This window comes from Spermophilus citellus, assembly GCF_964194105.1.
Source record: "Spermophilus citellus genome assembly, chromosome: 17".
NCBI classification, from domain to species: domain Eukaryota; kingdom Metazoa; phylum Chordata; class Mammalia; order Rodentia; family Sciuridae; genus Spermophilus; species Spermophilus citellus.
Genome location: NC_138199.1, coordinates 77,796,155 through 77,820,958, shown reverse-complemented (window position 1 = coordinate 77,820,958; position 24,804 = coordinate 77,796,155). Strand labels below are relative to the sequence as shown.

Below are 24,804 nucleotides of genomic sequence, written 5' to 3'. Positions count from 1 at the left end.
AGTGGAGTACAGGGACAGCGACCCCGCAGTGGAGGGACTCGGAGTGCAGTGTTTCAGTCCTAGGACAAGGGTAGGGTCTACTTGCCAGATCCCCACAGACTGCGCACATCAGGCCTGGTTCCTAAGAGCCAGGCTGGGGGATTTGGAGAGACTGGGCCTGACCTGTGGCTCTGCCTCTCTCTCCCCTACCAGGCCTGAGCTGAGAGAACCATGGTGACCCCCATCCTCAATACCATCCCTGCCAGACACCTCTTGGTAAGGGGCTTTCCTCAGGACAAGGGTTTGAGAATCCTGCCAAAGAATGGGAGGGAGTATCGAAAGGGGGGCTTAATCTGTGGTCCCCAGGCTCAGAGCTGGAGGTAGGCTCTCAGTTCACTGGGATCAGGGCATCCTCTTGAAGCAGGCTACAGGGTAAGGTGTGGCCTTCTCAGTTTCCCTGCCTACTCAGGCCTCAGAGGCCAGCAGATCGGGTACAGAGCTGCCCAGCTGGCCACAAATTGCAGAGTGACTAGGGCAAGCCCAGAAAAGCTGGGCCCCAGATGATAGGCAGCTGCTGGACCATGGGGCCACCTTAGTGCTGTTGAGGGGGCAAGACATGCAGCATCCCACATCTGGGCATGGAAACTAGGTCCAGCGAGACTGGACATCCTAAACCCTGGAGACCTAGCAACTGGTGAGGTCACTGATCTGTTAGGGCCTCAGGTGGAAGCCCATGCTCTGCTACCTGCCCTCTATTATACCTGCACTCTTTCCCCAGCCCCGATGTTGGTCAGCCCAGCCTGCAGTCACCCCAACACGGACCCTACCTCTCATTCCCACAATTTTCCAACTTGACTCTTTCTTCCTGGGAATTAGGCTTCTACCTTCTGAGACAGGCCCATGACTCTTGTCAGTTAATTTTGTGCTCATCTGTGCATCCCTGGGTCCCCTCCTCCCAAAGGGGGCGGCAGTGAACCAAACCCACGGCCCACCCTATTCTCGGGGTTCCGCTTAGAAGTGGGGAGCCCCCTTGGAGGATCCCCTTTTCCCAAGCTCCCTTGCAGCTAAGTGGGCAAAAGATCTATGCACAGACAGAAGCATCTGCCATTGGCCTGAATGGGAGCTGGGGAAGCCCAGGGGCAGGAACCCTGCAGAACCTGGCTCTGACATGCAGTGGGCAGCCAGGGGCAGATACGGGCACACACCATGCCCAGTGTCTTCCCTTCCAAGTAGTCCACAGCCTCCTGTGCCTGGGACCCCGCACACCTTGGTCCCTGAGGGACCGTCAGCACCCACCATGGAGCCTAGGAGTCATTCCTGTTACCTGTCACATGTTCCTTGCCTAGAACAGCAGGCAGAGCTCCCACACAGCCTGCCTCACTTGATGCTCATGATGACCCTGTGGGGCAGGTACTCTCACTATGTCCCCTTCACGGACCAGGAACTTCAGAGCCCCAGTCACAGGCCAGCAGTAGAGCCTGGGCCCAAACACAGAAGGCAGGCCCTTTGTCACCCTCTCCATCCCCAGCTGTGCAGGGAGCGGTGACAGGAAGAGCAGTCTACCCATCCTCAGTCACTCCACCCGCCCGGCCTCAGGCCTCGCTCCCACTGTCCTCTGGTGTTCTCTGCCCAGCCTGATGACCATCAGCAGTCTGACTCATTGGTGAGTTTTGTTTGGATAGTTGGTTGGTTGAGGTTTTTTGGTACCGGGGATTGAACCACTGAGCCACATCTCCAGCCTTTTTAAATTTATTTTTTATTTTGAAACAGGTTCTCACTAAGTGGCTTAGAGCCTTGCTAAGTTTCTGAGGCGAGCCTTGAACTTATGATCCTCTTGTCTCAGGCTCCCAAGCACCTGGGATAACAGGCATGAGTCACCACACCTGGCTGGTGGCATTTTTTAAAGGTAAAATTCATAGAACATAGAATTAACCACTTTAAAATGTACTTTAAAGGGCTGGGTTTGTGGCTCAGAGGTGGGGCACTGGGGATTCAATCCTCAGCGCCACATAAAAATAAGATAAAAGGTATTGTGTCCACCTATAACTAAAAAAATATTAAAAACTAAAATGTACTTTTAAATTCCATGGTGCTTAGTATGTTCACATTGTTGTTCTATCATCCCCACAGTTGATTTTAAGAATATTTTCATCACCCCAAAGATAAACCCACGCCCATCAGCAGCTACTCCCTACTCCTCCCTGTCCCCTGGCAGCCACCGCTGTGCTTTCTGTCTCTGTGGATTTGCCTATTCTGGATATTTCGTATCAATGGAACCACAGCATGTGCCCCTTTGTGTCTGGGCTATTTCATTCAGCATAGTATTTTCAAGATTTATCCACATTGTAGCATGCAAAATATATCTCATTGTAAAGATAGACTGTGTTTTGTTTATCCATTCATCTGTTGGACTTTTGAGTTGTTTTGAGTTGTTAGCTACTGTAAATGGTGCTGCTGCAAACTCTTTCATAAGCCTTTGTCTGAACATCTGTTCTCAGTTCTTTTGGATCTATGGAGTGAAATAGCTCGGTCATATGACAACATTATGTTTGACTTCCTGAGGAGCCACCATCCAGGGCAGCTGCACTATCCTACACACCCACCAGCAATGCACAAGGATTCCAGTTTTTTCATATCATCACCAACACTTGTTATTTTCGTTCAAAGCCATCCAAGGGGTATGTGATGGTATCTAACCTGAGCTTCGGTACACTTGTCAGGGACACAGTGTCTGGTCTCAGTTGCAGGTGGCCTGAATGCAGAGACCTAGGATCCATGGCTTTAAAGATCTGCCCTCTGGGGAACTTCCGACAGGTGGTAGGGGTATGAGCAGTCTCAGGGTGCTGTCTGTGGCCATACGGTTGCAGTCTTGTCAGTTATCAGACCAGATGACAGGGGCCTGAGAGGAGAGGGGATGGGAAAGACAGAGAGAAGGCAGAGAAGTTCCAGGAAACGTTGGGTTTGAGCCCCGCTTTGCTTCTGCTACTAGTGTTGAGTAAACCAAAACATGAACTCATTGTGGTTCAATGTGCAGGATAAATCGCGTCACAGCAAATGCCAGAGAACATAATATGCATGTTCTGCGCTCATCCTGGGATTTCCTTGGCAATCATTACCATGGACCTGCTGTGCACTTTCATGCACAGGCTCCCTTAATCCCACAACAGTCCTCTGACGGAGGTATTGCCGTTGCCCTTCTTTGAAGAAGAGGAAATGGAGGCACAGTGAGGGGTCACAAGCCTTGCCCAGGATCTCCTTGTCTGGAAATGACTCAGGGCCAGAGCGGTGTGCAGCACAACCTGCACAGCCATGCCACCCAGCTGGAAGTTAGCATTTCTCTGCTGGGATTTGGAATACAGTCTCCTAAAGTAGAGAGCTCCTGGGGCAGTTTCTTACCCAATGCTGGAGTCCCACCCTTAGTCAGCCTACACTGCTGGCGGGTGCCCAGGATGAAACATCAGCATGGTGAAGCTACTGCCAAACATGACCTTTAAACTGACCCAACAATAGAAGTACAGCAAGTGTGGGTTTCTAAATGAACAGAACTAAGCGCTGCCTTCAGCACTTTTGTTACCTTCTCTGAACTCAGTTGCCATGAGTGTGCACCTGCCCTCAGATGCCTGAGAGTGAACCTGTGTGTTCCTCAGTTTCACTGATGTCCCAAGGTCACCTGGGGACCTCTTGGACTGATGTTGGGCCTTGCAGTTTACACTGGGGCAACTTACACCCCTCAGGTGCCCGACTCCACAATTCTCCAGAGATCCTTTGGCCTCTGGCCGTATTTTGCTAGGGTAGCTGAGCATGCAGGTGTGCTTGGGCTTTCTTCCTATAGCTCATCAGGAGCTCAGAGACCAGCAGGACAGCACCTGTGTCCAAAGAGCCCTGCAGCTCAGGCAGCGTCCTAGCTACTGTCTCATCCTAGCAGCCTGGTGTTTGCCTCAGAGGGCCGAAGCGGCCTTCCAGGTGAGGCAGGCTCCCACTGCACTGAATAAAGAGGTGGAACCCAAAAGCCCTCCCTGGGTCTGGATCCTGGTCCCAAAAGGCCAGCCTATGTCCTGTCTTTAGGGAAAGATCACCAGGCCGCAGGTGGCAGGGTGCTGTGCATGAATGGCACTGTGGAGATGGGTGTGTGTGTGAGTGTGTGTGTGTGTGTGTGTGTGTGTGTATACATGCCTTCTCTTTCTTTTACCCACCCCCCACCCCCCACCACTGGAGTAGAAAGGCTCCTGAGCAAACACCCGCTCCCTTCCCCCAATTTTGATTTCTGACAGCACTGGAATTTCATTCTGTCCTCAGTGACCTGAGCCCTGGGACGTGGAGGGGAGGCCAGCTCAGAAAGTGAGGTGACAGGGCAGATGCTCTAAAAAGGTCACCAAGCCGGCCCCTCCTCCGGTCCTCGGCTCCCTCCCCCAGTGGCGGCTGGGTCAGGGAGAGGTTCTTGGGGGTCTTCTGTCGGGGGTGCGGCAGCCTGGACGCTCGCGGGACAATCCCAGACCTGACCCTGCCGCTGACAGACCTTGGTAAGTCATAGCGGTCCCTCTGATCCCAGTGCCTCAGAGAGCCGCCCAGAATCACTCGCTCAGGCGCGGGACAGGGAGACTCCCCCGCGGCGCCGAGCCTGGGCGCCAGGTCCCTCCCGCAGGTCGCCTAGGGAGCGGGGCCTCGCGACACACCTGTCCGCTCCTCCGGGAGGCCCCGGCGCCGCTACTGCCGGCCCCTCGGCGCGGAGCCCTGTGTCCGCCGCCGCTTTGATCCCGGGGGCCCGGCTGGATAAAAGTCCCGGGCGGCTCTGCGCCAGCGCCAGAGGGGGAACGCAGCCGAGTCGGGCGCACCAGCCGGGCCGCGCAGCGCGAGCAACGCCGAGGAGCCGGGGCCGCGGGGCCGCCCGCGCTGGCCGCGGTGAGCGCAGGGCCCGGGGCCGTTCGGGATACGGGTTTTAGGGCCAGGGTGCGGGTCGCCCGCGGCTGCTGTGGGGCTGGACGGGGGCGGAGGAGCACTGCAGCTCCAGGTGCGCGCCCCAGGCCGTCGGGCCGAGCAGCGGAGCCGCGGGGAGAGCGCCCCCCGACGCGGAAAGGCCTCGCTCCTCCCCGCCCCCAGCCGCTCCCAGGGCGGGGGCAGCGGCGCCGGGCTGGCCGCGGTGAATGGAGCCACTGGGGCCGCCCGGCCGCGCTGCCCCCCACGGAGCTGGGCCGGGAGCGCCTCCCGCGGCCGCGACGGGGTAGTCCAGGCCCCTCCGTCAGGCTTGCGGTTTGGGAAGAAAAGGCGATGCCTCCGCCAAGAAAAGAGCGAGCGCGGCCCCCTCCCCCTCCACCGAGCCCGGGCGGCGGCGGCGGCGGCGGCGGCGGCACATCTAACGCGCGGGCACCCGGGCCGCCGCAGCCCCCGCGAACTACGCCCAGCTCGGCCCCCGCTGCCTATTGGCGCGGGCCAGAGCCAGCGCACCCAGACCCTGAGCAGCGCGCGGCCGGCTGAGCGCGGAGCTCCAGCTGCCGAGGCCGACGGCGCCGGAACCCAGAGCCTCGACGCCCAGAGCCCACGCCGCCTCGGCCAGGCCCGGCGCGCGGGACTGAGGACCAGCTAGCAGACGCGGCTGGCGTCCCGTGGCCCAGGCGCATTGGACCCGGCGCCCCCCTCCCCCCAAGCCACTGCTGCCTCAGGACCGTCCGCTTCTCTGCAGGTGGCCGCGGGCTGGAGTGGCGTGGTCATGGGCCGAAGGGTGTGCGTGCTGCTGCTACTGGGCCTGCTGCACTGGGCCGGGGGCGGCGAGGGAAGGAAGACCTGGCGGCGCCGCGGCCAGCAGCCTCCTCTGCCGCCGCCCCCGCCGCCTCCCCCGCAGCGAGCCGAGGCGGCGCCGGCCGCGGGACAACCAGTGGAGAGCTTCCCGCTGGACTTCACGGCCGTGGAGGGCAACATGGACAGTTTCATGGCTCAGGTCAAGAGCCTGGCCCAGTCCCTGTACCCCTGCTCGGCGCAACAGCTCAACGAGGACCTACGCCTGCATCTCCTGCTGAACACATCGGTGACCTGCAACGACGGCAGCCCAGCTGGGTAAGGCCCGCGCCGGCCAGGACCCCGGGAGGCTCGTCCGAACGCCCTGCCTTCCTAGCCCGTCGTCCCCGCCGAGTTCCAGGCCGCTTCATCACCCGTGGCACCCGCAGCTACACCTCCCTGCCCCTGCGAGGACTCAGAGACTCTGTGCTGGACCCCTACAGACTGTGGCAGTTCTCAACTCTCACCCCCAGAGGAAAGGGCTCCCGTCGGGTGCCCAGCGGTGCTGGCCCTGCGGAGGACCTGGCTTGGTGCCTCCCTCGCGGGGGAGGGGGTGATTGGCAGCATTTGAAGGCCTGGTCCCCGGCCCAGCGCGGGCACTGACCCCTGGGCCACAGTGCACAGCCCCTTTGCCCGTGTCCTTGGGCGGGGATAGGGGAGTAAGGCAGACTGGAAACAACCTGAGAGTGGCCCTGGCACCAGCAAGAAGAGGCAACACTGGCTATCTCCCCCCACCCGCGCCCCTAGCAACTTGATTTTGGACAGGCAGGAATTCCATCGTTAGCTAGAGGGGCTAGGAGGGGACACAGGTGAGATAGAAAAACCCCAGGTGCGGCATGGTCACACTCCAGGCCGGCAAACGAAAGATGTGATGCTGGGGATGAGGAAGGGATTGGGAGTGCCTCTGCGCTTGGTGCGTGGACGTTAGGCTGGGACTTGGTGAGAAAACTGCGACACCGCCGCGGTGGCGCCCCCCCCCCAGCCTGGCGCGTCCCGTGCCTCCACCCACGCCCAGACCTCTAGCGTGAGCACTCCCCACTCTCCCAGTGCCACTGTGTGCCCCAGAGCGACCCCCCAGCAGGCGGCGAGGTTACAACGGGTCCCGCACCGGGCGGTCCATGGGGATTTTCCACGGACCACACAGCCCTCGCAGCCGGTGCCGTCCCCGCGAGCGCCATCTCCCGGGACTGCCGCGTGGCTCTCGGGGCTGGTGCACTCTGCGTGGGTCTGGCCGCTGGCGCCCCCATGCGGCTATCGTGCGCACAGAACGACAGGTGGAAGCCTGGCGTCGGAGGCGAATTACTGTAGCCTCCAAAGCCCCAGCTGACTACCTGCTCCACGCGTTCTTCCCTGCAGTTACTACCTAAAGGAGTCCAAGGGCAGCCGGCGGTGGCTACTCTTTCTGGAAGGTGCGTTCTAGGGAACCAGGAGGGGGAGGGCTGGAGTCCCCTAGATACAGGGGCTAGACCTTGGTGACTGTGTCTGCAGGCGGCTGGTACTGCTTTAACCGGGAGAACTGCAACACCAGATATGACACCATGCGTCGCCTTATGAGCTCCAAAGACTGGCCGCACACGAGGACAGGTCAGCAGTGGGGGGCCTGCTAGCAGGGAGCCTTGAGATGGGGAATAGCCTCAGGGCAGTAAGCTCTCAAAATGAGGTCCTGCAGAAAAGGATCTCTTCACCTGGGACATCCCCATAGCAGCACTCTGAGCTCCGGGAGGCCAGCAAGTACTCTGTCTTGCCCGTAACTTTCCAGTGCTGATGGTGGTCACCCACACCCCCCCCCCAACAAGCTTGAAGCACCTGGTGTAGAGTGGGAAGGCCAAGGGTTGCATCCAGTGTCACAGCCTGGCGGGGCATCGTGACCTCTGTGACCTCCCGCAGTAACTAAGCCCACCCATCCCCCACTTCCCTGGCACCCTTGGCTCAGGCCAGAAGTACCACCTGCCTCCCTTGCCAGGGCCAAGCAGGAGCCCCTGTCCCCCACACCCTCCTGCAGTCTCCATCTTTGCACAGCCCCTCCCACAAGAACGAAAGCTCCACTGCCTGTCTGTCTCCAGGAACCGGGATCCTGTCTTCTCAGCCGGAGGAGAATCCCCACTGGTGGAATGCCAACATGGTGTAAGAGCGCGGGGTGTCCTGGGGGGGTCTTCCCTGGAGGGTCCTGTCCTGAAGGGTTCTTCCTGGTAGGTGTGGTCTTTGGGGGGTACTGCTGGGGGGTCCTGTCCTGGTGGTCTTTCCTGGGGACTTGGCAGCAGAGCAGACTCACAGGTTCCTGTTTCAGCTTCATCCCCTACTGCTCCAGTGACGTTTGGAGTGGGGCGTCTTCCAAGTCTGAGAAGAGTGAGTCTCTGGTTTCCAAGCCCCTTCCTTGTGACCAGGCAGGATGGTGGGCTTCTGGTCCTCACTCCTGAGTGTTCCCCGGGGAGGGGCCCCCAGAAGGTCCTCTTGCACCTGACCCCCCTCCCTCCAGTCTACCCCGCCCCAGGGACACCCCAGGACCTTCCTCTTGCTGGCCTGGGTGGAGGTCTTTCTTTCTGCCCAGGCCCTGCCTGAAGCCACCCCTCCTGCACGCAGACGAGTATGCCTTCATGGGCGCCCTCATCATCCAGGAGGTGGTGCGGGAGCTCCTGGGCCAAGGGCTGAGCGGGGCCAAGGTGCTGCTGCTGGCCGGGAGCAGGTGGGCAGGACAGGGCTGGGTGGGGAGGGGGCGGTAGCCCCTGGGGCCAGCTGGGATGGGAGTGTGGGTGGGACGGAGAGGAGGAGGCCCAGGCAGAGCTGGGGTGGGGGGCAAGGTCCAGTCCCTGCTAGCTCCAGCCTGGCGAGGCCTGGGTGGGTAGTGATGGGGTAGAGGCTGCAACCAGAACAGGGACCACCAGGGATGTCCTGGAGGTTAGGCCTCCAAGGAGCTCAGGCTGCAGACCTAGGCAGTTGGTCAGGGTCTGCTGTAGACAGCTGCCTCTTCGCTAGGGCTCACAGGTAGAAGGGCTCACTGCTGCTGTTCAGTCTCAATCCTGTCAGGTAGCACCGTGTGTATGAGGAGTGGGTGAAAGGGCCGCAGGCAACGTAGCTTATCTGGATTTCCAGACCGGGAAATTGAGGCAGAGAGGGTGAGGGAGGGAAGGACGAGGGAAGAGCTCAGCGCCTATGCTGCCAGCCTAGGGCTCTATCAGTCCCCTGCCTTGGGCCCTCAAGAGGCCCCGGGGTTTCACATGTGAGCAGGCAACACATCCACTATCCAGATGCATCCTTGGGAGGCAGCCAGAGCCCCGTCCTTCCTCAGGGCCCAGGTCGGGGCTGAGCAGGCCCTGGTCTGGGTGTCAGGTGCCACTCCCCGGCCAGCTGGCCTCATGTCTGGCCTTCCCTGCAGTGCCGGGGGTACTGGGGTGCTGTTGAACGTGGACCGGGTGGCCGAGCAGCTGGAGGACCTGGGTTACCCGGCCATCCAAGTGCGAGGCCTGGCTGACTCAGGCTGGTTCCTGGACAACAAGCAGTACCGCCGCACGGACTGCATTGACACCATCACCTGCGCCCCCACAGAGGCCATCCGTCGGGGGATCAGGTGACCTGGGAGGGAGGGGCAGGCCCATGCTTGGGAACCTGTCCATGCAAAGGGCTTGGGACAGGGTGGCATCTCTGAGGGAGGAGCTCCTGGGGAGAGAGGACCCACAGCAGCCTGACCTACAGCTGTGGCTCCAGGTACTGGAACGGGATGGTTCCGGAGCGCTGTCGGCGCCAGTTCAAGGAGGGGGAGGAGTGGAACTGCTTCTTTGGCTACAAAGTTTACCCAACTCTGCGCTGTGAGTGGCTGGCCTGAAAGGGGTACGGGGAAGCAGTGGGAGGTAAAACCCAGCCTGGTCCAGCCTCTGAGCTGCTGGGTGGAGAGACCCCTGTCCTGGCCCACGCAGGTCAAATCCATGCCAGGCAATCAGTCACTCCTGTTTGTCTGCAGCTCTCCTGATTTTAGCACTGAAATCCTCAGCCCCAGGCAAACCTGGATGGTTGGTAACCCTGTCTACACCACTGCTTGGGGATAAGCTTTAGAACTGAATCCCTCTGCTGTCCCCTGGGTTGCATGGCCTCAGGTAGGCCCCACACTCTGAGGACTCGTGGGGTCCCATGCAAAAGACTTATTCACCAAATTGTGGTCAAATTAGAGTCCCTGAGACTCAGGCCAAGAGCAATTTCTTCCTTCCTTCCTTCCATCAGGGATCAACCCCCCAGGGATGCTTTACCACTGAGTTACTTTCCTAGCCCTTTTTGTTTATTTTGGAGACAGGGTCTTGCTAAGCTCCTTAGCACCTTTCTAAGTTGCTGAGGCTGGTCTTGAACTTGCAATCCTTCAGCATCAGTCTCCTGAGTCCCTGGGATCACAGGTGGGCACCACTATGCCCAGCAGCAAGGGCAGACTTTAAAGAAGGAAAGGAGTGTGGTGTCATTCAGTAGTAGAGGCTCTGGGTTCTGTAAAAAAGGAAAAAGGGGGGACACACTGGAGGGAGAACCTGGCCGGCCAGCTGGCCTCTGAGGCTGCCAGAGAACTGGCCAGGACCTCAGCACAAGGCCAGCCCTCTGAGCCAGGTGCCTTCCCAGGCCCAGTGTTCGTGGTGCAGTGGCTGTTTGACGAGGCCCAGCTGACCGTGGACAACGTGCACCTCACGGGGCAGCCAGTGCAGGAGGGGCAGTGGCTGTACATCCAGAACCTGGGCCGCGAGCTGCGCAGCACACTCCAGGACGTGCCGTGAGTGTGCTGGGGACCCGCTCGCGCTCGGCAGCCCCCCCAATCCTCAGTAAGCCACCTGATTCAAAAGCAGATCTAAAGTGGCAGGAGAGTCATCTGTCAGGGACAGCCTGCTGCTGCCTGGCAGGCCCCAGAGGGGGAGATAGACTCTGAGCAGGATCTGTCGGCAGAGGTCAGGGTTAGCAGGGCATGCTGGCAGGTGGGGACAAGACCTGGGCAGAGGAACAGCTGCCTGGCCACAGACAGGAGGACTGGTCCCCAGCCAGAAGATGGGGTGCAGGGAAGCAGTGTGGAGCACGGGGGCTGGCGGCACAGGGTGGGGGGGGCTGGGGGCCACAGGGCTCAGGCCGCTGTCTCCTCCCCCAGGGCCAGCTTTGCTCCTGCCTGCCTCTCTCACGAGATCATCATCCGCAGGTCAGTGTCCCTGGGCCCCGGGGCCCCTTGGTCTGCAGTACTAATTTCAAACACCACAGGCTCCCACCCGGCCTGCACTTGTCCCCCCTCAAGCCCCCCACCCCTGCCTCTACTTACGAAAGGGCCTTTGGGGGTTGTCAAAGACATTCATTGAGTGGCTGGCTGTGAGGCCAGGATTACACAGGCCCCGCCACAGTGATGGCCATGCCCCTCCTCCATGACTCCCACCCGGATTTCTGTCTGCAGTCACTGGACAGATGTCCAGGTGAAGGGGACCTCACTGCCTCGGGCACTGCACTGCTGGGACAGAAGCCTCCATGACAGCCACAAGGCCAGCAAGGCCTCCCTGAAAGGCTGCCCCGTCCACCTCGTGGACAGCTGCCCTTGGCCTCACTGCAACCCCTCCTGTCCCACCATCCGGGACCAGTTCACGGGGCAGGAGATGAACGTGGCCCAGTTCCTCATGCATATGGGCTTCGATGTGCAGACCGTGGCCCAGCAGCAGGGACTGGAGCCCAGCAAGCTGCTGGGGATGCTGAGCAGTGGAAGCTAGGGGAGCCTCCTGGAGAAGGAGCCAGCACCCAGGGCCAGGCCAGCCCTGCCCAGGGCCACCTCTTGGTGACTGGCAGGCCCTCCGCCTCTCCCAGGACCAGCCAGGACTCAGCCACACCCACTTGGGTGCGGATACCCTGCGCCCAGCTCCTCTCCCGTTGCCCTCAGGAAGCCCATCCAGAGGGCAGCCTGGAGACCTTTCCCACACCCACTGGCTTCCTCCCAGCCCCAGCCCCCGCCCCCAGCCCCCAGCCCCCAGCCCGTGGTGGGGAGGGGAGCCAGAAGCGAAGCACTGGATCCCTCACCCAGCAGCCCAGACAGTGTCCAGCCACCCCAGCTGATCATGTCCTTTTGTATTATTTTATAAAATGACTTTTTTATTACTTTAATATTTTTAAGAAGGAAAATAAGCAAGAAATATATGATGAATGATATTGTTTTGTAACATATTTTTTTAAATATTGAAAAAAAAATGAAAGAAGCTCACGCTTCGACCTGGTTATTTGAAGGGTGGCTCTACTCAACTCGCACCTCAAGGGCACAAGGGGCTGGGAAGGGCTTGGGGGTCACGACCACTGACCCCTTCTTGTGTGTTCAGCGGCCCCCACTCCACCTCAGTCTCGTTCCAGCCCTGGGGAGGCTCTGTTCGTTCAGCAAACCCCGACTTCCTGGCATTGACAAGGACAGCTCACAGGTTTTCCATATTTTTTTTAATTGGAATAAAGTCCAGTAATGCCACCCCTGGCCCGCACGGGCAGCTGACCTTAAGGTCACTCTGTGAATTTGCAGGGACACTAAACAAAACACAGACACGCTTTACCTTTACACAAGCTTCAGGGCAGCTTCTCCACTCTCGGCCTCAGGCCCCCCAAGAGGGAGAGCAAGAGAAAGTCCCGAGAGGCTGGCGAGAGAGAGCGAGCACGTTCGGAAGTGAGCGTTTATTGGGGGGACTCTTGTTCTTAGAAAGTTTCATCCAAAAAAGGTCAGAAAGGACAGGGTTACCGGGTGAGTGTAACTCGGCCCTGAGGATGACACCTACACCTGAAGACGTGCCTTTACCCGAGCTGAGACAACGCCCAAGTCACCACAAACGTAGTGACTGGACAGAGCTTCTTGCTCCAGGACTGGAAGGTGTGGATCATTCAGAGTGGCTCCTCACACAGTAAGAAAATAACATCAGCCAGGTACAGGGGCACATGCCTGTAATCCAGTGACTTGGGAGGCTGAGGCAAGAGGATCCCAAGTTTGAGGCCCGCTTGGGCAACTTAAAAAACCCTGTCTCAAAATAAAAGGACTAGGGCGGGGGGTGCAGCTCAGCGATACAGTGTTCCTGGGTTCAATCCCCAGTACAAAAATAAATAAACAGCATGAGCTTTTTCACCGTGACGATGGCACCAGCACATTCAGTGTTGTGCAAGGCCAGCTTTGTCTAGTTGGAAAACATACCGCTGCACAAGTACCGTTCCCTACCCAGCTAACATTTTCTCAGAAGTCTCTGCATTTTTATTGATTCATCACTATGTCACTCAGTCATATAGCTAAAGATCTGAAAGGCACAAAACTGTGAGGGTGAAGACGCTCCTCCCCACCTTGCTTCACTTCCAAGAGCAAATCCGTGCATTTTCTGTTCCGGCTGTTTCCACCCCTCACTATCTTGGCCACAAGGACAGCTTCAGTTGGGAGATGCTCCTGGTCCTACCACAGGCGCTCTCTGGGTGCAAAGGACATGTGTGAACAGCTTTGTGTCTACATTGCTTAGTGTGTGGGCAAGCAGTCACTTACGTTAACCACAGAAGCAGGATTGTTGGGACATAGGCAGAGAAGAGAGAATTTTTTATTTCTATTTTGGCCCTGGGGACTGAACTTGGACTTGAACACCAAGCCACACTCCAGCCTGTTTTTGTTTTATTTATAGATAGGGCCTAAGTTGCTGAGGCTGGCTTTGAATGCGTGATCCTCCGGCCTCAGCCTCCCGAGCTGCTGGGATTACAGGTGTGGGACACTGCACTTGCCTAGGGAGGAGAGTTTTTAATGTGTGTTTGTTTGTTGGGTTTTATGTGGTGCTGAGGATGGAACCCAGTGCCTTACCTGTACGAGGCCAGCGTTCTGCCACTGAGCCACGACCCAGCCCGAGGGAGGGGTTTTGATGGTGCCACGGTTGGTGGTAGCAACACTGACCTTGGGCCTCATGGCTGAGTTCCTGAGCAAAGGTCTGTGTGAATCCAGGTGTCAGTGCTCTCTAGAGCTCCAAGCTCTAGAGAGGCCCCGAGACAGCTCAGCCTGAGCTCTGCATCTGGCTCCCAACCACACACATCAGGAACCTACAGCTCCATTCCAAAAGTGGGGACATCCATGTGGACCCTGACCGTCTTGGGGTCTAACTATGCCAACAATTCAAGGCAACCCTGACTCTGAGAAGCCCTGAGTAGGATCACAGCTGCTAGTGTTGTCCTGGCAGATGTAGCCCTGCTAAGTCCGGCCAAAGCACACCGAGGCCTTGCCCTGACCCATATGGGCCTTTCGTCACCAAAGTCCACTTCCTCAAGTCTCCTCCGTGGGCCACCCTGCAGGGTTTCCTGCAGAAATCCATGGAGTCCCAGCAGCCAAAGGAGACAGCACAGTAGGTTTGCAGAGACCCAAGGCTGGGGATGGAAGAACACACACCCAGGGGTAGCTGTGAGCCTGGGAGAGCAGCCTTGTCCTCAGGCCTCCTGGGTGGGCTTTGGACCGCTCTCTCCATGAAGGAGCCTGGGCAGTAGAGGAGGCTGGAGGGACCCGGGGGGCTGGGGTGCCACCTTGGCTGGGGAGACATTCAGAGGTGGGACCTGCCATGCTGCTGTCAGAGCTGGGCCGGGTCATGGGAGGCGCTGCCTGTCTGTGCAGAGAGGGAGATAGGCAGCAGCTTCGGCATTGTTCCTGCTGCGGGGACCCAAAGGCATCCAAGACAGCTCTGTGTGTCTGGGCGCAGCGACACATTGAACACAACACTGTGGGTCAGGCCCAGGGGGATTTTCCCAGATGAATGAACCCTTTCTCTGCACGACTGTCATGAACAAGGAATACGTCAGGCTCACCTTGGACTGGTGGTGAGTCTGTGCCGGGCTTTCCTGCCAGGACCAGAGACACCAGGAACCCCAGCCTGCAAGGACAGAGGGCGCTGCGAGAGCCACCCGCGAAACCCACCCTGTTCACTGAAGCCACCCGTGGCACAGGGCCCCTCTGCACTCACCGCTCAGCCTTTCTAGACATGCTGGGGTCGGGAGCAGCACTGCTCAGGACAGGCACCCACACCTGGGCCTCTCCTCTCCACAAGGAATGGCCAGAGCCGCACCTTCACTGTTCAGGAGCCTGACAGTGGGATCTGAGCTCCACGCGGACATCCATGATACATTTCAGCCCCACACTGAAAAAGAGCCAACAGGGCTGGGATGCCAGTGGCCGTGGACTCGCCTGGCGTGAGCCAGGGCCGAGGTTTGGCCACCAGCACAGGGAAAAAAAAAAAAAAAGAATAGAAAAGTAAAGCTCTTGGGGCTGGGGTTGTGGCTCAGTGGTGGAGCGCCACCTAGCACGTGCAAGGCGCCGGGTTCCATCCTCAGCACCACATAAAAATAAATAAGTAAAAATAAAGGTGTGTGTTCAACTGCCACTGAAAAATGAACTTTTGCTTTTTAAAGTAAAGCTCTTGAAGGACAGAGCTGGGTTTCTGCTTTTGTTTCTTCCTTTCTTCTTTCTTTCCCTGGGGACCAAACCTGGGCACTTTACCAGTGAGTTACTGCCCCCGACCTTTAAAAAAAAAAAATTGTAGATGGACAGCATGCCTTTATTTTATTTTATTTTTTTATTTTTGTGTGGTGCTGAGAATAAAACCCAGTGCCTCACATGTGCCAGGCAAGTGCTCTGCCACTAAGTTACAACCCCAGCCCATTCCAGCCCTTGTGATTTTTTGAGATAGAATCCTACTAGATTTCCCAGGGTGACCTCCAACTTGTGATCCTCCTGCCTCAGCCTCCCAAGTTGCTAGGATTACAGGCTTGTGCTACCACACCCAGCTTTCCCTCTCATATTATCCCTGCTTCTCTGAACCGATGCCACCTAGACTTTTCGGTCCCTTTTGGTCCCCCACCCCAGGCCTTTCTGTCTGCCACACCCTGGCACCTGCTGATCACTCTGCCTAACACTTGCCTGGGCCAGCCTTCTCACTGAGCTCACAGTCCTGTGGTCACCTCCTCAGAGTGGCCCCACATTCTCATCTCATACAGGAGTCTCTATGCAACACATTGCAGTCCACGATTGCCTCTTTTTTTTTTTAATATTTATTTTTTTAGTTTTCAGCGGACACAACATCTTTGTTTGTATGTGGTGCTGAGGATCGAACCCGGGCCGCACGCATGCCAGGGGAGCACACTACCGCTTGAGCCACATCCCCAGCCCAAGAAACTTAAATTTTTGTAAAAGCAAATTTTGGGTCTGGGGCTATAGTTGCCATTGAGCGCTTGCCTAGCGTGTGTGAGGCACTGGGTTTGATCCTCAGCACTGCATAAAAATAAACAAAACAAAGGCATTCTGTCCATCTACAAGTACAAAAAAACAATTTTTAAAGCACAACTTTTGTAAAGGCAAGGTTTTTTTTGTTCATACAAGAATATGCATTAGCTTTTAAGTTTTAAAGCATGACAATTTTTTATAGTTGACAATTTTTAAAACTAGTCTTCTTTATAGTAGTTTAGAAAGTATTTGATTTATTTTGGAAAAAAAAATTTAAAGTCCAAAGAACAAGCAGAGGCGCCGAGTACTGTCTCATTTCACAACTAAACACTGGGGGTCATTCCAGGTAAACTGGGCTGCATGAAATAACCACACAGAGACAGAGATACCTTTTTCCTTGGGTCCTGTGACTGCTCCTCTTGCCCTACGGGTTCCTGGAAAGACAGAGAGAGGAGAACGTGCTGAACCCTTTTATTGGGGAGAGGCCATTCAATGAGGCAGGAGGTCAGGTTGCGGGGGTGAGTCTAGCTTCCTGACGTCTGCTGCCAGCAGGATGACTGACATCTAGGAAGGCCGTGCCCATCTCAGGAGCTGTGTGGGGGTCATGGCAGAGCGAGGTCTGCCCAAACAGAGGGGCCACATGAGTTCAGTCCACACACTCAGCCCACGGCTGGCTCGCCACATGGCCACATTACCATCACTCGGGGCCAAGGGGCGCCTGGTTCCTGTGTGGCAGCTCCCGACAGCGTATTCCCTCTTAGAAGTAGCTGCAGGGGACATTCTGGGGGCTCACCCAGCCCCCACCCCCTGTCTCTGAGGCCTACCTACCCACATGGCCTCTTGTTGGAACAGTGAACGGTGTCACCCAGGTGCCTGTGCAGGCTCCTCCCACGACCCCCTCAGGCCTGTCCTCTATCGTCTGCAATGTGACCCTAGGGCGCCTGCCAGCCCGCACTGAGGTCAGGGCACCCCACACACTGCTGAGCCTCTGGGTGGCCTGCAGCTCCCTTGCTGCAGAAACTTTACCCTTCGTTTCCACCCCTGAGGGGCAGGTGACGCAGAGTGTCGGAGCCTCTGCTGTTGTGAGTACAGGCAGATCGTGGCTGGCTGACTGCTGGGGCCCTGGTGTCTGGGATTTGAGACACAGCCCGTGTTTGGAGCTGCTCTGGGTTTTCTGGGCCAGCCTTGGATCAGCTGCCCAGTCTGCTTCCCAGCCCAGGGTGCTGAGCAAGTCGGTGGGTAACAGGGTCAAGGGGTGAGGACCAGGGGCTGCCACACTAAAGACAGAAGCCCCACTGTGGTGGGCACAGTCCCGGCAGCAGAGCACACAGCACTTTTGTTCAGACAGGGATCTCCCTATATGAGCCTGCTGGCCTCAACTCCAGGGCCAAAGCCATCCTTCTGCCTTGGACTCCCACCAAGCTAGGTGTTGCATGAGGGTCTCAGGGGTCAGCCTTGGGAAGGTGGCTGGGAGCCCAGTGGCTAGAAGAGGAGGTAGATTCTGTTTCCCATCTCTTCTCACACAGCCCCTGAAGGCCTCTCTTCTGAGAAGGAGCTGATAATAAGAAGGGGAGACAGCAACCAGGGCTGGGGTGGTGGCTGTGCCTACACCTCGTCCTCTGCTCCTCTGGACACTTCATTTCTCATCTTTATGTGAAAACATGGAGGCTTGACCCCCACCCACAGGCAAGAAGGGGTGGGGGAACAGGGTGGCAGCAGGGAGCCCAGCCTCACCCAGCCTAGGGGACACTTGTGCATAGCCATCACCTTGGCAGGGTGGGTCAGGAAAAGCCACACCCTGAGGTAGACACCGAGGCTGGGTGGTCCACCAAGCCAGGTGCTTCCCAAGGTCTTGGGGAGAGCCGCTGTGGGACGGAGGGTGGGGTGGTGGCTGGAAGCCAGGGCTAAACAGCCTCAGTATCCGCGTGTGCAGAAGGGTGATAAGGAGACCTCTTCGGGTGGCACCGCCCTCCCAGACTCCAGCCCCCGGGGCCTTCTGGCACCTGACAAGCCCAGGACTCCCCATCCCCTCTTCCTCCCTAGCCCACTGCAGCCCCTGGAGGACACGGCCTTCTCCTGGCTGGGTCCCTGCAGGCTGAGGTGGGCCTGGAGGGGGCTGGCAGGGAGCCCGCCCACGGCTCTGGGGCTGCAGGCAGTCACAGCTGCTGACTCTGGGACTGCTATGGTGGCTCCCAGGGTCACTTTCGCTCAGAACCCAGAGTCCACTGGTCACTCTGAGGTGCCCCGCAGGGCTCCTGGGATGGTCTTTCCTTGGTTGAGACCTCTGTTGCCTATTTGTGCAGGCCAGCCTGATGCCCCGGGGACACCATAGGCCCTGGCAGTGCCGAGGCTAGGTTTCCCCGAAGTGCCCAGTGCCTCAGGTGCCACAGCCAGCTGCTCATGGGTGGCAGATGTGGGCGGACAGAAATAGAGGCCAAGGGTAGGAGCAGAGGGACTGGCTCTGGGGTTGGACCTAAGGGGTGGTGACACCAGGAAGGTTGAGATTGCCTGGCAGTTTAAGAGGCTGAGGCAGGAGGATCTTAGTTCAAAGCCAACTTCAGCAACTTAGCGAGGCCTTAAACAACTCAGCAAGACCCTGTGTCCAAAAAACATATTTTTAAAAGGGCTGTGGCTGTGGCTCAGTGGTCGAGCACCCCTGGTTTCAATCCCCAGAACCAAAAAAGTAAATAAATAAATAAGAAGGTTGGGATCATCAGTAACCACCGGACCCATGTGGTGCCACCCTCTCAGCGGTGAAGAGATCTGAGGTCGGACACTTGCTGCTTCTTTGGCAAAACTGAGATGAAGAGATGGGCTGTGGGGATCAGCTCTGTGGTCCCTGCACAAACAGTGGCTGGTGCCAGACGCTACGGCACGCACCTGTCGTCCCAGGAGGTGTTTCTGCGTATTGCAGGAACTCCTGTGGGAGGGTCCCCAGGGACACCCTGGAGCGGAGGAGCAGGGTGAGCTCTGAGAACGTTGCCCTTGAGAAGCATCAACAGACGCCAAGACCCCTGGGCAAGGCCGCTGGGGATCAAGTGGACACCTAAGTGGGGGCCCCAACCAGACGGCTGACTTTCACAGGCTCTGGGTGAACTGTCACATGAGATGTCCCCTGCCGGGTTTTTCTGCCACAAGCCTTCAGCCTGGAGCCCAACCAGGAGGAAACAGGCAGACAGACTCGTTCTGAAGGTAGTCTGCGAGAGTCCTGAAAAGGTCAGTGAGACGACACCCAAAGAAGGATGGCTCCAGAGTAAAGAGTGGTGGAGGCCCGGATGGCCACCCCAGGGCATCCCCCGGTCAGATCTGTATTCCAAGGACAGGTGGGGACGCGTATCCGGACATCATCGCTATGTCGTGCTTCTCTAGGAAAATGGCCTTGCTCTGAGGAGCCACTATGGAAGTGTCTAGGGCCACACTGTCACATCTAGAACTAGAGCTGATTGATCAACTAACCAATGGAGGTGCAGACAGGGTACACCATGACCAGTTCCTGGGCGCTCACACACACCAAGAAAATCCTTGACTCTGAAGGAGGCACTGTGTTGGTCACACTCTTGCAACTCTTCCCCAGATCTGAAGTTTTTCTGACTACAAGTTGAGGGAACATCTATGAAGATACACCAGGACATTCGTGTGTGTGTGTGTGTGTGTGTGTGTGTGTGTGTGTGTTGCTGGGAATTGAACCCAGAGCCTTGTGCATGTGAAGCAAGCACTCCACCAACTGAGCTATATCCCTGGTCCTTTTTTTAGTATTTTTTTAGTTGTAGATGGACACAATACCTTTATGTCATTTGTTTATTTTTATGTGCTGCCTTGGATCAAATCCAGTGCCTCACACATGCTAGTCAAGTGCTCTACCACCGAGCCACAACCCAGCCCTGGACATTCTGTGTGTGTGTGTGTGTGTGTGTGTGTGTGTGCGCGTGCGCACATGCACATACTGGCATTGGCATCCAGGGCCTCACCCGTGCCAGGCAAGTGCTCTTGACTGAGCCACCTCCCCAGGGCCGACACCATGACATTTTAACAAGGGTTTGATGCAGTGGAATTTTAGGTAATGCTTCCTCCTTTCTCTTTTCTTTACGGACTGGGTCTGAGCATCTACTAGCTTTACAATCAGAATTTGCTTACCATTTCAGAAACATTTCATAATGCATTAAAATTTCAGCATGGAGTTGGAGTTACAGTTCAGTGAGAGGGTGCGTGATCATAGCATGTACAAGGTGCTGAAGTCAATCCACAGCACCAAAAACAAACACACAGAACTCAGTTTAAAAATGGAGGGCGTGGGCTGGGCTGGGGCTCAGTGGTGGAGCACTGCTGAGCATGTGTGAGGCCCTGGGTTCAGCACCGCATATAAATACATAAAATAAAGGTCCGTCAACAAATACATACAAAATAACTAAAATTAAAAAAAAAATGGAGGGCTGGAGTTGTGGCTCAGTGGTATAGCACTTGCCTGGCATGTAGGAGGCCCTGCCTGGGTTCCATCCTCAGCATCACATATAAATATAAAAATGGAAGATCCATTGACAACTAAAAAAAAAAAAAAAAAAAAGGTGTGGTGGTGCACACCTGTGATCTTAGCGATTCGGAGGCTGAGGCAGGAGGATCATGAGTTCAAAGCCGGCTTCAAGGGCTGGGGATGTGGCTCAAGTGGTAGCGCGCTCGCCTGGCATGCGTGCCGCCCTGGTTCGATCCTCAGCACCACATACCAACAAAGATGTTGTGTCCGCAGAAAACTAACTAAATAAATAAATAAATATTTTTTTAAAAAGAAACTCTCTTAAAAAAAAAAAAAGCCGGCTTCAACAACTTAGTAAGGCATTTAGCAACCCAGCAAGATCCAGTGTCTAAATAAAACATACATGGGGCTGGGGATGTGGCTCATGTGGTAGCGCGCTCGCCTGGCATGCGTGCGGCCCGGGTTCGATCCTCAGCACCACATACCAACAAAGATGTTGTGTCCGCCAAGAACTAAAAAATAAATATTAAAAATTCTCTCTCTCTCTCTCTCTCTCTCTCTCTCTCTCTCTCTCTCTCTCTCTCTCTCCTCTCTCACTCTCTCTTTAAGAAAAAATAAAATAAAATAAATAAAACATACAAAAGGGCTGGGGATGTAGCTCAGTGGCAAAGTGCCCCTGAGTTCAATCCTCAGTACTTCTGGGGAAGTTAGCCAGGTACAATGGTGCCCACCTGTAGTCTCAGCTGCTCCAGAGGCTGAAGCAGGAGGAACACTTGAGCCCAGAAGTTTGAGGGCAACACAGCAAGATCTGGTCTCAAAATAAATAAATAAACAATAAATAACATAAAACAGGCAGCGCTCCTGTAATCCCAGAGACTCTGGAGGCTGAGGGAGGAGGACTGCGATTTCCAGTCAGCCTGGGCTACTCAGCAACGTCCTGCATCAAAATGAAATGAAATAGAACAAATGGCTGGGGTCGAGGCTCAGCAGCTGAACACCGGGGTCAGTCCTTAGTAAAAACTGACTGAATAAATAGCACTAGGAATGTAGCTCAGGGGTAAAAGCCCCCGAGGGTTCAATCCCCAGCACCAAAGACAAAAAACCAAAGCAACAGTGCAGATCTATTTTCCAGGTGTTTCCATGCCTAGGAAGGACAGAGGCTTCCGGAGGCCACCTCCAGATAAAAACTAAAAACCCCACCTCCCACCCCCCAGCCCAGCACCACCAGGGCCAGGCTGGAGATCATGGCCAGAACGAGGATGGACTCTTGACAAGTGGCCTGGCGTCTCCACACTTCACTCCCCTTCCCCAGAGCTCCAGGGACAAGGACAACAGGGTTCTGAAACCCAGCAGAACTCTAGAGGCATTGTCTGGGAGGGGTGGGGTGAGTGACAAGAAGGGAGCCCCCCAGGTCCTCCCACCTCCTGTGCCCCTCCCCCAGAGCTGGCTCTGGAGGCTGCTGAGGCTGGGTGTAGGGGGCAGCCCGTGCTCTCTGCATTCTCCCCACCCGTCCCTGTCACTGACCGGACTGAAGGATGCAGGTGCTCAGGCAGCCCAGGGGTTAACATCCCAGCAGAGAATCTGCGTGGGACGAAGGGGTCAGATGCTCCTCCTGGACGTGGACAGGCACAGAGGCTGCTATTCCGGGGATCTGATGGAGGTTGTCTATTTATAGCTGCAGGGAGGGGGGCGTTCACCACTCAGGCGGCAGAGAGGCTGCCCTGCTGCAATGTCACCATCGTCACCGCTGCTGCAGGCTGCCGGCACCTGCCACTACTGCAGAGGACAGAGGGCCCCCAGGCCATCAGGAACCCCAGGGCCGTGAAGCCAGGAGGTGGCTGGCTAGATGGGAAGCACCGTGGAGCCCCCCGGGGGTGCATACCTGCACCTGGGTGCTGTGACGTCCCCAGTGGGCACAGCCCGGGTACTGCAGCTGGCCTTTGGCTGCACCACCTTCAGCCTGGTTGCCCACCGGGGCGGCTTTGCGGGCATCCAGGGCACCTTCTGCATGGCTGCCTGGGGCTTCTGCTTCGCAGTGTCACTCCTGGTGGTGGTCTGTGAGTTCATACAGCTCCATGGTTGCCTCCGCCTCTCCTGGGGCAACTTCACAGCGGCCTTCGCCATGCTGGCCACGCTGCTGTGTGCCACGGCTGCCGTCGTCTACCCACTGTACTTCACCCGGCTGGAGTGTCCACCTGAGCCTGCTGGCTGCGCAGCTAGGGACTTCCGCCTGGCGGCCAGCGTCTTTGCTGGGCTCCTCTTCCTGGCCTACGCAGTGGAGGTGGCCCTGACACGGGCCCGGCCTGGCCAGGTGGCCAGCTACATGGCCACAGTGTCAGGGCTTCTCAAGATCGTCCAGGCCTTTGTGGCCTGCATCATCTTTGGGGCACTGGTCCATGACAGCCGCTATGGGCGCTACATGGCCACCCAGTGGTGTGTGGCTGTCTATAGCTTGTGCTTCCTGGCCACAGTGGCCGTGGTGGCTCTGAGTGTGATGGGCCACACGGGGGGCCTGGGCTGCCCCTTCGACCGCCTGGTGGTGGTGTACACCTTCCTGGCTGTGCTCCTGTACCTCAGCGCCGCTGTGATCTGGCCGGTCTTCTGCTTTGATCCCAAGTACGGGGAGCCCAGGAGGCCCCCCGATTGCCCCCGCGGCAGCTGCCCCTGGGACAGCCAGCTGGTGGTAGCCATCTTCACCTACGTCAATCTGCTCCTCTACGTCGTCGACCTTGCCTACTCCCAGAGGATCCGCTTCGTGCCCACCCTGTAGCCTGGCAAGTGACCACTGGCCCACCTCCACTCTCTGGCTGGGGGTTACAGGCAGGCGTGGGTGACCCAGGTGAACAGACGTGTGGGCGAGCAGGAGGGGGTCGCGGGGCTTAGAGTAGACGTGCGCAATGGGCAGAGGACGCTCCTGGACTTCTGGCGCCACTCTGAGGTCGTGTTGGATGGGGTCCGAGGAAGGGTGGGGCCAGGCCCTGAGCAGGAAGACAGGGCAGCTCTCTTCCCGTCTCCGTCTGTTTCTAACCTCTCTCTGTCTCTGTGTTTCTCTCTCTCTCTCCATTTCCCAGTCCTCCCTGGGTCCAATACTGACCGCCGTAAGGTGGGAAACCTTGGAGCAGGTGCTGCTGTGACCCATTTTATAGATGGGGACACGCAGGCTAAATGGACTTCAGAGGTGGACCAGCATGTCCTTCAGTGTCTGGACATGGCACTCACACTGGGTGACATGTTAGAAAGTGGACGATTCCCAGAGGTGTGGGAAGGGTCACACACAAGCCCAGGAGCACCAGAGTCAGGCCCATGGAGTCGACTGAAACCTCCTCCTCCTTTGAAGGGGCAGTGCCCAGAACCCTGGGAAGGGAGCTCTGCTGGAAACTGCACCAGCTCACAGAGAAGGAGCCCAGGAATCAGGACCCTGCTTCACGGGCCTCTGGGGAGCCTCCCGGTGGCCACAGCCACTGGAAGCCAAGTGAGGACTGTGCTATGGCCACCCAGGGCTGCCTTCCAGAGCTCAGAGGCTGGAGATGGTGCTGGTGGCCTGGAAGGGCCTGGTGAGCTGGCAGCACCACCAGGAGCAGAGTGCCAAGGTGTTGGGTTCCCAGTGATGGAGGCCCTGCCCAAGGCCCACCATGGGCTGTGACGCAGCAGCTTCTGTAGAGACTTCTGCGGGAGGCTGGCCTGGTGGGCAGTCCTGACACGGGTAAGGGCCCGGCCTGGGGCAGTCGCTAGAACATGGAGCCTGGGCACCAGGCATCTAGCTGCCTGCTGCTCCTGACCATCAGGGCCCACTGGCACCAACATCCTCCATGCTCCAGCCAGCTTCTCCTGCACAAGAGCCCAGCCCAGGGCAGGCCACCGGCCACCAGAGCAGGAGCATGTGTGCAGCAGTTGTCAGTCCCTCAGCTCACGGCTGTTCCCAGGACCCTGAGCAGTAAATAAAAGGAGACTCATTTGCACCCCAGCTGTGGCTAAGCCTTCTTTGCTGAGGGGCTGTGCCCGGTGACACCTCCTGGGCTCCCGGCATGCCTTGGGAGGAGGGTCTGCACTGGGGCCTGGCTGAAGGAAGACGGGGTCCTGGGAGCACCCTGGGCTCTGCAGTGCAGGGAAGGCTGGGCCTCATCTCCTGAGGAACTGGGCTCCAGGAAAGGGACAGGCAGTGCTCTCCTCCCTGGAGGGTGACAGTCCAGGAGGGCTCAGATGGGCCAGTGGAGAGAAGGAGGGTCAGCTCAGCCCCCTCCTTCCTAGAGGCCTGGGCACTCATCCCACACCTCCACCTGGGAGTCTCCGAGACTCGGGGCATGGGCAGAGGGGCTGCTGCCCTTTCTGGACAGCCCTTGCTGACAGCTTCTGAGCAGCCCCGAGGCAGGCCCCGATGGTCCTGTGGTACCACGTA

The 24,804-nt window shown here is 57.5% G+C and overlaps 2 protein-coding genes across 2 annotated transcripts; both read left to right on the top strand.

The window, feature by feature from the left end:
* Positions 1-4,452: 4,452 nt before the first annotated feature.
* On the top strand, positions 4,453-11,810 carry NOTUM (notum, palmitoleoyl-protein carboxylesterase). The gene is made up of 12 exons (XM_081270719.1): positions 4,453-4,878; positions 5,657-6,027; positions 7,105-7,157; positions 7,237-7,332; positions 7,812-7,872; positions 8,036-8,094; positions 8,329-8,431; positions 9,122-9,313; positions 9,451-9,551; positions 10,342-10,489; positions 10,856-10,903; positions 11,150-11,810. The coding sequence occupies exons 2-12, from the start codon at positions 5,684-5,686 to the stop codon at positions 11,454-11,456; spliced, it is 1,512 nt and encodes a 503-aa protein (XP_081126845.1). The 5' UTR covers positions 4,453-4,878; positions 5,657-5,683; the 3' UTR covers positions 11,457-11,810.
* A 10,317-nt stretch (positions 11,811-22,127) lies between these two features.
* Positions 22,128-24,372, top strand: MYADML2 (myeloid associated differentiation marker like 2). Its single transcript, XM_081270758.1, has 2 exons — positions 22,128-23,247; positions 23,480-24,372. The coding sequence occupies exon 1, from the start codon at positions 22,255-22,257 to the stop codon at positions 23,176-23,178; it is 924 nt and encodes a 307-aa protein (XP_081126884.1). The 5' UTR covers positions 22,128-22,254; the 3' UTR covers positions 23,179-23,247; positions 23,480-24,372.
* The last annotated feature ends 432 nt before the right edge of the window (positions 24,373-24,804 follow it).

Bases quoted from the DNA above. Each gene is read 5' to 3' on its own strand.
- NOTUM (XM_081270719.1), top strand. From the start codon at position 5,684: ATGGGCCGAAGGGTGTGCGTGCTGCTGCTACTGGGCCTGCTGCACTGG. The intron at 6,028-7,104 runs GTAAGGCCCGCG...TCTTCCCTGCAG, and splicing joins AACGACGGCAGCCCAGCTGG to TTACTACCTAAAGGAGTCCA. The intron at 7,873-8,035 runs GTAAGAGCGCGG...TTCCTGTTTCAG, and splicing joins TGGTGGAATGCCAACATGGT to CTTCATCCCCTACTGCTCCA.
- MYADML2 (XM_081270758.1), top strand. From the start codon at position 22,255: ATGGGAAGCACCGTGGAGCCCCCCGGGGGTGCATACCTGCACCTGGGT.